Source organism: Ptychodera flava, chromosome 18 (genome assembly GCF_041260155.1).
Source record: "Ptychodera flava strain L36383 chromosome 18, AS_Pfla_20210202, whole genome shotgun sequence".
In the NCBI taxonomy this organism is placed as follows: Eukaryota; Metazoa; Hemichordata; class Enteropneusta; family Ptychoderidae; genus Ptychodera; species Ptychodera flava.
Genome location: NC_091945.1, coordinates 26,241,803 through 26,256,019, shown reverse-complemented (window position 1 = coordinate 26,256,019; position 14,217 = coordinate 26,241,803). Strand labels below are relative to the sequence as shown.

General features: G+C 37.5%; 1 protein-coding gene across 5 annotated transcripts in view; it reads right to left on the bottom strand.

The window, feature by feature from the left end:
- Positions 1-10,398: 10,398 nt before the first annotated feature.
- The window catches only part of LOC139117251 (uncharacterized), a 35,331-nt gene continuing 31,512 nt past the window's right edge, over positions 10,399-14,217 (bottom strand). For 3 of the 5 annotated variants that reach the window (XR_011548483.1, XR_011548485.1, XR_011548484.1), the window contains 2 exons: positions 13,965-14,126; positions 10,399-11,183 (listed from right to left, as the gene is read on the bottom strand). Coding sequence is in view for 2 of the 5 variants with exons in the window: in XM_070680198.1 (XP_070536299.1) it covers positions 11,119-11,183 (65 nt within the window). In the remaining 3 variants the exon portion in view is untranslated. The remainder of the gene's footprint in view (positions 11,184-13,964; positions 14,127-14,217) is intronic. The other 2 variants (XM_070680198.1, XM_070680199.1) reach the window with 1 other exon arrangement.

Genomic DNA, 14,217 nt, shown 5'->3' with positions numbered 1-14,217 from the left:
CAATCTGTTTTGTATAGCCTTGTGGGTTGAAATGAAGGAACACTGTGATTCGCGGTATAAGCTTATAACCGGGGATGTTACCGGAACTCGATAGAGGGGAAAAACACTGATACGGGGTATATAAATCAAGAATCCTTTAGTCTAGTTGCTCTCATTTCGATCTCAAAACGACATAAGTGTGGATTCTAAACAAGAGCTAGATATCGGACACACTGAGGAAAACCACCTTCAAATCTTCTTCAATTTTTTTAATGATGCACAGCGAAGTATAACTAAGTATAGTCAGTATCACTGTCGCTCTTCCTGACTCCATACACGGAGCAGGCCCCTGCAAGCATAAAGGGCCTTTGACGTGGTATCGAGCCTCAAGATACTGTGGCCATCATAACCACTCGTTCAGAAAGATCGGACATGACTTCTGTACGCAACACTGGGGGGGGGGGGGGGGGGAGGGGGAGTAGTCCTGATATTTTCGTACCCGAGTTGAAATATGTACCCATGTATATTCCAAAAATATGACCCATTATTAGGGATTTCCTTGACAACTTTGGGAAATTTTCACCTATATTCTATTGCATGTGAAGATTTTCCTTAAAGAACAGGACATTTGCTTTATTATCATCCCATGTTTAGGGTTTTTCGGATGAAAAATCGACCCGTGTGTAGGGATTTTTTTCGTGAAAAAAGTGACCTATTCGGGCGGCACATACCCATACACCTTTTCTTTGGAAGCATCCTCGGTATCTATTACGCCGGGCTACTACGTTGCGAAGGCTGTCATGTATTCCCAACGGGTGCCGCCAACTGGTAGATTTCATCAATTTCGCAAAATCATCAAAAAACGTGTTTTGAAGTCTGATATAAGCTTACTAATTTTACTTATTTTTGACCTCGTTCTAAAATTTTGAGGGGAAAGTAGAGCTGTTTGTAACTGCATGCCCTCCCACTGGCAAGCACGGAAAATATGCCCTCCCGCTGAATTTTGATGCCAAATGCCCTTCAGTATCTATGGTGTGCCCGCTCTCCACTCCCCACAACAATTCAAGCTCCCCGCTGCCCTCTCCCCACTACTGAAATTCCCCGTTGCCCACTAGATGCCCTCTAGGCAACCCCAGAACAATGCAAAACTGTGCGAGCAGCTAGAAGCATTCCTTGGAACGTTGCTCCCCTCTAAGTTAGGCGCTTAATCTCCCCTCAAGTTTTATCAACCACGGCTTTCCCCTCCCTCTATACGTATTTCCCGGTACCTACAGCCAAAAATGTTCTCCCCGCCCACTGAAAAAAAATGAAATTTCTTCCCCGCCCTCACTAAATATCGTTTTCCCCCCGCCGATTAGTTTTGAAATTTGCTCGCCCGCTGAAAAACTGCGCACGAACACATTTTTGCACGAACAGCTTAGTTGGCGGCACCTGTCCCAAGAATGTGCCTCGCTTCTACCCGGGTGACACGGAGGTAGGAAGGGGGAGTTCTACTGTGGACCATAGTTACATGCAACAAAATCAAAATATTAGCCTTGAATCTCAGTACACCTTGGTACCTATACAACAATCCACACACTTGCCATCGTCGGCTCGCACGGGTAGGTAGGCTAGACTATAGTCTCCCGCTCCTCGGACAAGACATTGGCAAGCCAATATGCACACTCGCAAATCACTACGCCAATAGTTTATTTTGATGCAGCTTGCGTATCAGCTATTATCGTCTTGGATTTAAGACAGATTTATAGTATTCAAGATCGTAAGGTAATTTGTAAACTTTTCTATTACCATTTTTCTGTTTTCTGTACCTGCACTACAATTTCCAAACCCTATCCCAAAGTTTTGCAACATCTTGTTCGAAAACTTAATTCTTTCAATAGAGCTCTTACCGATAGACCTTTAATTTGTTCTCATCAACTGTTCAGCTTTGCAACTGCACCTGTTGCTTTTTATGTTTGTTAAACATTTTTTTTTGAAAAAGATAAATTTATTTAAACAAAGTGGCAAATAAAAGAATATAATTACATAACTGTTAATATGTCGAGCGAATGAACTAAATTACAAAACAGCGTGTCTGAAAAATTATCAATTTACCTAAAAAGAAAAGAAAAGGAAGAGAAATATCAGAATTAAAAATACCTTATCATCATATAAATGCGTTCAGGACGCATTCTTCTCCTTCAAGTCTTACAAAGCTTGTAAACCTTGCGAGAAAATACACGTTCTGGCAGCGCAATAACTCAGTTTTTATCCCAGGAGGAGCTAAATTAGTACGAGTACGAGTATCAATTTGATCACAAGCATTCGTTGTGATGTGATGAACATTCGGGGATCAACACGTTAGTCGTTACTGAAATGTGATAAAAGGTGAGTCAGTTTGAACGAGAAATGCATCGAAAGCATGCAGACTATCATGATGTAAAAAAGCATAGTTGTGTCGATTCTAAACTTTTTTCAAACTTTTTTTACTGTAGCGGTGTGTGCAGGTATTTAACGATCTTGCGAATGAAAATTAAAAATATTCAAATGTTAAGCCTTGCCTTCAGGACACTTTTTTTTATTTATTTATTTATTTATTTATTTATTTATTTATTTTACTGTTTAGCTCTCCAAGTCAAAATGTACTGATTTCCAGGGAGAACCAGTGTTAAATGTAATGCAAAGCATCGTTTATGCTGTATTTTGCATTATTAAAAGGGCTATAAAATTGAAGAGAAAATGGGAAGCCTGCGGCATTTCAAGAAATCAAGAATATGAACGATGTCAGTGCCGATATTTCGGTCCGATTCCACTTCACACATACCGAGACGTACAGAAATCTTTTTGTTCAACCATGACAAACGTAATATATTCTAGTTAAGAAATTCGTGAAAAGACCCCTGAATATTTGAAGCAATCAACCCAATCAACTACCTGATCATACGTTTTTATTATGGATGATCCAACTTTTTGATATTATGATGTGAGCCAAAAAAACATTCCTGCGTTTTTGGATTTAAGTGTCAACCTATTGGTATCTAGACATTTTCTAACTTTCCCAAGTTTACTGATCTAACTAACGGATTCACCAGAAGCTATAATGACAGCGTCAAAGCAATTTATACTTTGTTACTGTAGCTGGAAGATCTTTAATGTAAAGTATGAAAAGCAAAGGGCCAAATATTGAACCTTGGCAGGGCTCGAAATTAACTTTTTTCCCCGGTAGATGCATTGGGCTACCTTTTTTTGAAGTTGGTAGCCCAGCGACAAGGTTTGGTAGCCCATGCATGAATGAAGAGGGGTTTTTTGTAAAGGATATTTTTGTTTATATCTAGACAATGAACGATTTATTTCGCATGATTCTATCCAGTAAGTGAATTTATAGTCATTTGACATCCATACCTGCAGATCATAGCCTTAGGAGAACGGTATAATTGCAGTGGATAACGATGACGCCTCAAAGTTTGACGACCTATTCACACATACGCAGAGCTTATATGCAAATTTTGATGTTCGCAATGACAACTTTCACTCAGCATGTGTAAACATAACATTGCTAAAAATAGAGTGGCTATGATTTCAGGATGACAACTTGGTACAGTCGTGTTCCTTATACTTTCGTGGCAATTTGACTATATTCCCCAACATATCATTGCGAAATTTGTGTATGGCCCGACAGCTTTTTCTTTGCAGTTGAATAATTTGTGTTTAATTGTGATTGATAAATTGTGATTAAATAACTATGAAAATGAATTTTCATTGGCCATCATTTCCCGAGCCTCTTATCCAAGTACACCAGTTCAGATAATGATATTTTGTTGAAAGTTTGTCGCAACAAAGTCGACATGATTTTCTGTGTCCAGCTGGGTTAACTGTATGAGCGTCGGTCATCTCACAGCGATCAGCATCATGTCGCCCACTAAGTATTTCATGTCCCAGGCTTTGGTAGTCCGTGTGGGCTACCATTCATTCGTTTTGGTAGCCCAAGGGAAAAGTTGGTAGTCTGTGGACGCGGGACTACCGCTAATTTCGAGCCCTGCTTGGGGTACCCCAGAAGAAGTTATCAGAACTTGGTGACTTAACTTGTTGAGAGCGGTCTGAGAGATAGTTCTGAAACCAATATATATGTAATGCATTTTGTTGACAGCGATGCGTTTCAATTGTTGAGTAAGAGATTGTGACGAACCTTGTCGAATGCCTTTTTTAGATCGAAGAAAACAATTACGAAGTTTCTTATTGTCAATAGATGATTGGTAACATCGATCTACCGACGTTAATGGGCGCTGCACCCTACACAGCGGATTTTGCTCAAAGTAATCTGTCTATTGCATATATTCATTCAATTTTAATTAATTTGTTAACCGAAGATTAAAATATTGGTTGGGTCACCGTTTAGCTTGTCAAGTAGTCGTGAGTTGCATGATAAAGAAGTGTTAATTTATGTAATATATGCAAATCATCCCATTTTCCTGGCTTCTTTTTTCTCCCATTTCAAGATTTCCAAAGAATTTACCTCCACTTTGGCTGGGCCAACCTTTCTTAAAATTTCATATTATGTTCCTTAAATGCAACATAAAACGCTATTTTGTTTGGTATGAAAGTCTTACATTTTTAATAAGGGACATTTTAATTTTGATAATCATTTTTTAATCACGTTTTTTGAGTGTCAGTCTTTCAACCCGATACCATAATGCAAAATAAAATACTGTTTTTTCTACATATACTCTTCTTTCAAGTGAAATATTACATTTCAGAAAAGTGTCAAGTTTTTGACTTAAATTGCGACCATACTAAACTTCAGATTCAGTCTGCTTTCTGAAAATACATAAATCAGGGGGTTTCCTGTCATCTTCAACGAAAAATATTCCTTTGAAAAAAAACTGTGTTGGCAATAGCAGCTCCACCTTTAAAGAATTCTGCAATTGATTTATTTTTTTGGGCATTTTTGTTAGCGCTGTGCATATTTTTGAGCGTTTTCAATTTTTTCTTAGAGAGGAATGTGGAAATGCTCAGATTTTGTTCAGTCAACACATACCTGTATACGAAATGCCTCTATTATTAAGGATAGACTCCACCGTGACGTCATCGGTATAACAGCGTAACTGATGAGATACTTTTTATTCTGTGTCGTAAATAATGTAAAAAAGTTCGCTCGCCGCTGCTGTATATCTTTACCCAAAAAATCCGAGGAATATTTTTCCTCTCGCTTGCGAAGTTATTTCTTTCCCTTTTTGATGTGCGCCTTTTTTTTTCATTCATTTTCATTCATGTTTCTTGCCTTTTTAGAAATCTTTGACTTACAAGTTCAAAATGACAAAAACTAAAATAAGCAAAAGGCAAATATGGATCCAGAAAATAGCTATATGCTATAATCGAGTCTGGTCCCATATTCCCATGCATTCCTCCTTTCCTATTTATACTTTGATGTCAGTTTTTTTTGGCAAGCTACTTTAAATTTTCGCAGACAAGCTTTTCAGTTCCTATTGCGATCGACTGCGTACTCAACCTGAAGCTTTGGTTCAAGTCGGTGATCATGTGAAATTAAGTCATTTCAGCAGGTTATAGCATTGATGACACTTTTTTGTGTGTAAAACGCTCTGAGTGAGATGATCGCAGTACGAATCTGATCTTATGGTGTATTTGCGCATGCGTGAAGTGAGCGCGATCGGCTGTATATGAGTTTCAGAATCTCCTGAATCTGCTGGTGATAATTCCGTCGCAAGTTGTCTGCTACATCGGAATCGCAAAATTATTTTCATTCATAGACCAGGACCGAGTCTAAACCTAAATGCATTTGCCCTTGTAACATAACAGCGCCGAATACGTTGGTGCGGAGTGCGAAGTCGGCATGAGTTCCTGACGGCAAAATGTCACCTGTGTCACGATGCATGGCGGTGATTCTACTCTGTTACTGTTTCTGTCGAGCGAAATGAAGATTATGTCATGTGTCAAAGATAGGAAATTTGATTACTGAACAATCTTAACTACTAGTAGGGTGAGATCGATGCTGTACATACAATATGAACATTGATATACTACATGATGATTGAAATAAACTTTTAATTTACTAAATAAATAAAATAGTTTATAATGAAAGGATAATAAACCAATAAAATCAAAACATAATATTATGAATCGCACAAACAAAATACACTATTGTAAACTTAGCCATTTAAAATGGGGAAATGTGACATTTAATAATAGAAAATAATGAAATATTAGTATTTTTGCGTTTACAGTGTTTATTTTTGTCAATGATTAACCCTTTCAGCGCTGCAATTTTTCCCACCAAATTTTTAGTGTGCAACATTTTACCAATTTTGTGAATTTTTCTGTGATTTTTTGACAATTTTGGACCAAATGAACGTCACATTTTATTGGCTTCAGATTTTTATCAAAATTTTAGCAAAAATTGAAAAAATTGACCAGTGTATATTTGATATAGACAAAAATAGCGTCAATGACACTGTAGCTCCCATCCTGGACTATTTAGTGTTTGTTCTCTGGTCAGATATTTGAACATGTGTGAAAGGGATAAAGTGCATGAAGTGAAAATACTTAAATGAAATGTACTGGAGACAGTGAAATATGTTTAATGTAATTATTCAGAATATAAAATGGAAAAAATACAGAATTAGATATATCGAATACTGTGATACAACCATTAACTCAACAAGTCATTTACAATGACATAGTCCCCACTTGTAATAGGAGTATTAGTCTTGATGGGGCAGGAAAATGTGGTCATTAAGAAGTATCACTGGAGTGTATATGTTGAGATCTATGGGCACATAGGTCTATGTCGTTGTTCCCAATTTGAAACACATGAGGCATGTCTAAGTTATGGTTCTAAATCGGGAAAAAAGATCAGACCTCTAGCAGTATTGGCCAGCCAAGAAATACATATGCGCATTATAAATGAGGTACAAGATGTGACATCTTAAGGTCTAATATCCTATCAAAATTGGAGGGTATAGAACTTGTGGTTACTGAAATATGCATATATATGTATAATCAAGGTCAAAGGTCATCGAGGTCACATGACATTTTGAAAAAAAAATTATATTGCTAATTAATCCCTATATGCCAAAAAATCAGATCTCTAGCTCTATTCGCTTGCCCAGAATTAGATGTGTACATAATTAATGAGGTAAAGCGTGTGTTGTCATAAGGTCTCCCATCCTACTAAATACAAAGGACATAGCACTTGTGGTTACTTATTTATTGACATAAACATATATTTTAGGTAAAAGGTCATCGAGGTCACATGACATTTGGTCAAAAAATTTTTCTCCTATAGTTATCCCTATATACCAAAAATCAGACATCCAGCTCTATTGGCTCGCTCAGAATGAGATATGCGCATAATTATTGAGGTACAGTATGTGGCGTCATAAGGTGTCCAATCATACCAAACATGAAGGGTGTAGCACTTGTGGTTACCGAGTTATGGAAAAATATGTATATTTGAGGTCAAAGGTCACCGAGGTCACGTGACATTTTGTCAAAAAAATTGTTTTGCTAAGTTATCCCTATATACCAAAAATCAGACCTCTAGCTCTATTGGTTCGCTCAAAATTAGATATGCGCATAATTAATGAGGTACAATATGTGGCGTCATAAGGTGTCCCATCATACCATACATGAAGGCTGTAGCACTTGTTGTTACTGAGTTATGACAAATATGTATATTTGAGGTCAAAGGTCACCGAGGTCACGTGACATTTTGTCAAAAAAATTGTATTGCTAAGTTATCCCTATATACCAAAAATCAGACCTCTAGCTCTATTGGCTCGCTCAAAATTAGATATGCACATAATTAATGAGGTAAAATATGTGGCGTCATAAGGTGTACCATCATACCATACATGAAGGCTGTAGCACTTGTGGTTACTGAGTTATGGACAAATATGTATATTTGAGGTCAAAGGTCACCGAGGTCACGTGACATTTTGTCAAAAAAATTGTTTTGCTAAGTTATCCCTATATACCAAAAATCAGACCTCTAGCTCTATTGGCTCGCTCAAAATTAGATATGCGCATAATTAATGAGGTACAATATGTGGCGTCATAAGGTGTCCCATCATACCATACATGAAGGCTGTAGCACTTGTGGTTACTGATTTATGGACAAATATGTATATTTGAGGTCAAAGGTCACCAAGGTCACGTGACATTTTGTCAAAAAAATTGTTTTGCTAAGTTATCCCTATATACCAAAAATCAGACCTCTAGCTCTATTGGCTCGCTCAAAATTAGATATGTGCATAATTAATGAGGTACAATATGTGGCGTCATAAGCTGTCCATCATACCATATATGAAGGGTGGTAGCACTTGTGGTTACTGAGTTATGGACAAATATGTATATTTGAGATCAAAGGTCATCAAGGTCACATGACATTTTGTCAAATATCCGAGATATCTGCGTGAACGGATGGACTCACGGATGGACGAACAGACGGACATGACCCAATCTATAAGCTCACTGGACTTCATCCGTGGGACTAAAAATTGTGTCACTGCATCCTTTTTGCAATATGAATACGATGAGAAACTAATTTTTATTTTTCGTGGCCTTATACATGGGAGTCTATGGAGATCTGCCTTATACATGGGAGTCTATGGACGTGTAAACTAAAAATATGCAAATTTCACCACGATTTGCCCAAATTTGGGAAAGGTCACTCCTATGCACTTCCATACCAAGTTTCAAATCAATCGGACTTGTGGTTTCAGAGCAGGAGATTTTTTGACCAAAAATGGGAGAAAATTACAAAAAAATTCATGAAAAATAGCAAGTCCAAGATACTGACCCAAGATGTGCACAATCATTTCATGTCAGCCCAAAGTACTTACATGCTAATTTTTCATGTAATCTGCTCAGTGGTTATTGAGTTTTTTCAATTTTGACTGTTTTTACATTTTTTCACTTAATTTGCATATTTTTGGCAATGACAACTTCATTTGAACAAAATCTCATCTACAGCCCATCATCCATGTACACACCAAATATCAAGATGAAATGTACAGCGGTTTTGGAGTTTTTGATGTTGACGGACAGGACATACAGACATACAGACATTTCCCTAGCCTATAAGAATAGCTTCCATTGCCATATATACATATGGCTATGGGAGCTAATAAAATTGACTTTGGCGCTCAAAGGTTTAATTAGACCGTATTGAATACGGTGATATTGCTGAAGAAAATTTCTATAAGACAGATCAGGATGCGGTATACACACCAATTTCAGACACCCTAAGACTGAGGATATCAATTTACTTATAGCCACAATCATATTGATATAAAGTCGCTGATACACAAAGTTGTTGCACATGGTGATGACTTCATTGTTGCTGTAAAGTAGGGATGATAAAGAGGTCATCCCCGAGTGTTTTTCTTGTTTGATTTACATGTATTCAGCAGCAGTATTATTTGTTTGCAGTTACTGGTCTAAAGAATACTGGACCACTCGATTTTGCTTGTCCTTTTCTTTTCTTGTTCTTTACAATTATTAGTCAGGTTTATCAGAGACTTCTAAACAAAACTTGTTTTGTATACTTGAGGTTCCTCTACCAACCCTAATATTAATGTTTCTGAAATTCCTGTTTTTCATGAACTTTCAAGGGTTAGGCACGAGCAATGGCCTTCAGAAAGACCTACTTAAATGTTCTAATATGTTTATTTCATTATTGATTTTGTGTTTCAAAGCATGTTACACGACAAACATGCTAATTTCAAATAGAAACTGCGCATTTCTTCCACAATAGAATAGCGCATACTGTGAATCTGAGCCCACGTATCGCTTACACGTTTGGAACTCTAGAAATCTCAAGCATGCCATAGCATGCATATATGTGTGTATATATATATATATATATATATATATATATATATATATATATATACACAATACATACACAATATACATATATATGATATACATATATATACACACACACATGGACACACACGCACACAGCTTAGTCTATTAAATTAGATTTATTGATATTAACAAAAGAGTCACAATTGAATATGTCCATTGAATGTTTCTGAAACTCCTGTTTTTCAGTTTCAACAACTTTCAGGGGTTAGGCACGAGCAATGGCCTTCAAAAAGACCTACTTGAATGTTTTAACACGACTTTATTTCATTATTGATTTTGCCATTTCAAAGCATGTTACACTACAAATCTGCTAATTTCAAGATAGCAACTACATTCCTTCCACAATATGAATAGCGCATACAGTGAATTTGAGACTCATGTATCATTTATAAACGTTTAGATCTCTAGAAATCCCAATAGCATATATATACATATATATATATATATATATATATTATATATATATATATATATATATATATATATATATATATATATATATATATATATATATATATATATATATATATATATATATATATATATATATATATATACACACACACAGGCTACTAGATTTCTTGGCATTCACAGAAGGGTGCTGAAAGTGTTTCTCTGCTTTAAAAAATAGCGGCTTCTCATAGCTTTCTTTAGCTTTGTAGGAAACTCTATTCTTCCGATTCGGATGTTGAATTGTTTCTGTTGATAATGTAATACTTGAAGATCGTTTTGTATGAATTTTGAGTCTTCATGTCAAAGGAATGTTTCAAAACACTCTGGAAAGGCCACCCAAATGACTCCACTTAAAAGGGACAAAGTCTTGTTTTAGCTTTTTTCATGAGTTTTGTTCGATATGAAAAGTAGTTTGTACTGTGTTGATTACTTAAATTATGTTGAAATAATGGTCAACTTTGCAAAACTTCAGCTCTGCTTTCAGCCAGACAAGATCAAATATTCCGTGAAACATTTTCATAAACAATTTCATAAACAATATGGCCTAATACCAGGAATAAAACAACACCAGATTGGATGGTATTTTGTTGGTGAGTAAATTAATCCTTTAATACATTGTAACAAAGAGTACGCGGCAATGTACAGAGCTGTTCGGCTACGGTGTTATGACTGCACAAAGTGGGTCATCGTGTCTTCGACGTTGTCCTTGACCGCGACCGCGTTGAACTATATACATAGGACTCAGCTCATTATGCCACTTGCGTGCGTATCTGGCAGTGAGAGCTACTCGGACAGCTAGGTTGCCTTAGCTTCCATGCTTTAAACTTGAAGGCTGGGTGGTCGGTTACGGTTACAACGTGGTGCATCGCCATTTATTCCGTTTGCTGAAAATAAAAGAACAACGTCGTCGTACAGGTGATTAGCTGTGGGTCCTTAGCTGTGGTGTTTTCTGCCTTTTACGGGCAGGTTTTGACTTTTACGTTAACCCCCACCACATAAAACCGCCCGTAAAGGGCAGAAATCCCGTCCGAAAAACCACAGCTAAGGACCCACAGCTAACAGGTGATTTGTTGTTAGGAAAGTGACTGAACTTACTTATCTTACCTCGACTTACTTTGATTAAAAACAAATTGTTTTCACTAAAAGTCTTTCACCGAGCTCAAGTAATTTGGAACTGTCGGTATGACAGGGTTTGTGTTGTTATTTGATACTAAATGGAAGAACACGTGTATTTTAGTATTTTATTTTTTGTTCATTCATTTCCACTAGTAACTCTTAAATAAAATGATTATATAGCTTCCAAGGATTTGAGATGCCGAGAAGATACTACACAGGGACAGTGCCGGTGTCCACGGATACTCGTGCTTTATATCATCTTGGCACCTCAAAACCTTATTTTCTTTTTCATTTAGTTAAAAGAAGTTAAAAGGCCTCACATCATTTTTTTTTCAGATATTTAGAAAGTTAACAGTAGAAATGAATCAAAGAAACGAAAACGCTTTTGTTCATCAATGTTCATCACCCCTGCAGTAGGCCTAACAACATGAAAAAACAAAACACGATAACATTGAACACCCATATTAAGCTTACCCTTTATAATCCCTGTGGTTGAAGGGAAAACACACACAAGCAACGGGTATACCACAAGGAGCTCTGAATGCATGCAATGGTCAAAACAGAGTGGAATACTGGATTTAGTCATTTCTGAGGTGGCTTCACCACTTACGCTAGAACTGTGGAATTCTGGCTTAAAACGATACAGTAGCCTATATGATTTTTCTCTCGATGAGGCGGCTCGAGCGCCCAACCCACAGTCGCTTATGGTTAGCTACGGTAGGCTCCTGTTTATGATACACAGGATCCTGCACATCAACGACCGTGTTCCAACCTAGCACTGCCTGGCAGGGCTATGATTGGACATAGCCCTACAAGTAAGGCCAGAGAGTGACCGACTTTGGTTACGCCACTTCCCGACTCCGGAGGCAGCGTATAGTAAGCCGGACACTCTCGCCATGTACTCATCGGGACAATGTTCATATAATCACTGTATTTAACGTCATCAATACAACCGGTACGATATACATATTGTGTCTTTGTGATGCTACAAAGAAAATGCTGAATTAAAGAATATCTGGATAAGCTTCCATGATACATGAGTGTGGAAATGGCACATGTAGCCTAGTAAGGACCTCTGCGCGTAGCCACAATTCGAAATGCTCGGAAGTTCGTCACACCATTGAACAAAGGATATGTATAGGCTTGTGTTTGCTAACCGGCTGCTAGGGTGCACAACATATGCACTGATTGGTCCGAGGGAATCACGTGAAGACTGTTCGAGAAATTTCGAAAGCATGTGATGAACTCAAACTCGCCTTCTGATAGGCCCGTTTATTTGTACGTCATGGAATATATACCATATTAAAGGTTAGTCAGGACACGAGAGCTTCAAACGTGCTCAGTGCTAGAAGAATAAGGTCAAAAATTAGGATATTTGCCCAGCATTTCTGTGATTTAGAAACCTTTTTTAACCCCTTGACATTCAGGTAAGTCACTCTTTCTTTCACGATTATCAAAATGAAAAAAGGAAATTGACGATCTTCAAGAAAGACCAGCTTTCTAAGCTTCGAGGACTCTATCTCGTACCGGTACATGGCGGTAATCCGGTATGTACACGTGCTGGGCGATTCCTGTTAAAGCGCAAAACGAGTAAAAAATGTTTGATCAATTTTCTTGTCCAATTGTTTTAGGAGACATTTCGCTGAAAAGAGAGCATTTGTAAAGAGGACTTCATTTAGGTATAGTGATGATGTCGTCAGTCGAACTTTTACCATTGTATCACCAAATTTCGCCGAAAAACTGATTAGTCAATTTAAACTGAAGTGAAAGCTTGGCGTGTAGTTACATGTAACATGTAGCTTAGGATATGTTGACTTGAGCTCTGTATGGCAGGGCTGTGTGTTACCGGCTATAGGCCTCCCGCCACAGAAGGCCTATAGCCGGTAACACCGCCCTACCATACAGAGCAGCGGCTTCAATTTGATTTCAGTCTGGTGGCGAGCAATCGTCGGGAAGTCAATCTGATGTCCTACTCCTCCTAGTGGCGTTGCCAACCTCGTGACAAATTTCCCGTTCAAACATTCAAAGATTAATTATCAACTTTACATGTTGACGCAGTTTCGTCTAATGTGTGGGCAAGGCCGGCCTTATATAAATATTCTGGACTACCATGGTTTTGGCCAGTAGTCTAGAATTTCGAAGGGGGCGTATTACAGGTCTAAATAAGCAGGATTTTTTACATACCTTCCATTAATGATTTTCTGTTGTCATCAAGCACTTTTTCAACAAGTTAAACATGAGATTAGATTTCAACTCAGCAGACTTGGTACCGACAATGCGGTATGTCAACGGGAAGTGTGATCGGAAAAAAACAAACCCAATATTGTCATATTAAAGTCAAGAACAACAAACAGTGTGTTCATCAAATGAATACCATAAGTCTACCAGAACTCTAACATTAGTTAAATAAACTTCGAAAAAGAACCAAACAGTTATATATATTACGGTGGATTAATGAATGGAAATTTGAGGTAAATCTCAAGAAAGATTACGTAAGAAGAATACATTTCCAACCTCACGTGTTGGTCCTTTAAATCTCAATGTCCTACCTTGAAACTTACACAAGAAGCCCTCCCCAAGTGGTGGACAACTTCTGACATTTTGATCTGTACAGTATGACTGTGACAGTTAACACCGTTGTCAGGCATTTGAACTCTTTGATATTAAAACCCATGACAAATTTGCAGTAGCTCTTTATACCAGCAGTGTTCCTGTACATATGAAATCAAGAGATTAAATGTGAAAATGTGGGCTGTCATCAGGATTACATGTTACCTACCACTACTCTGCTTCTTCTAGAAA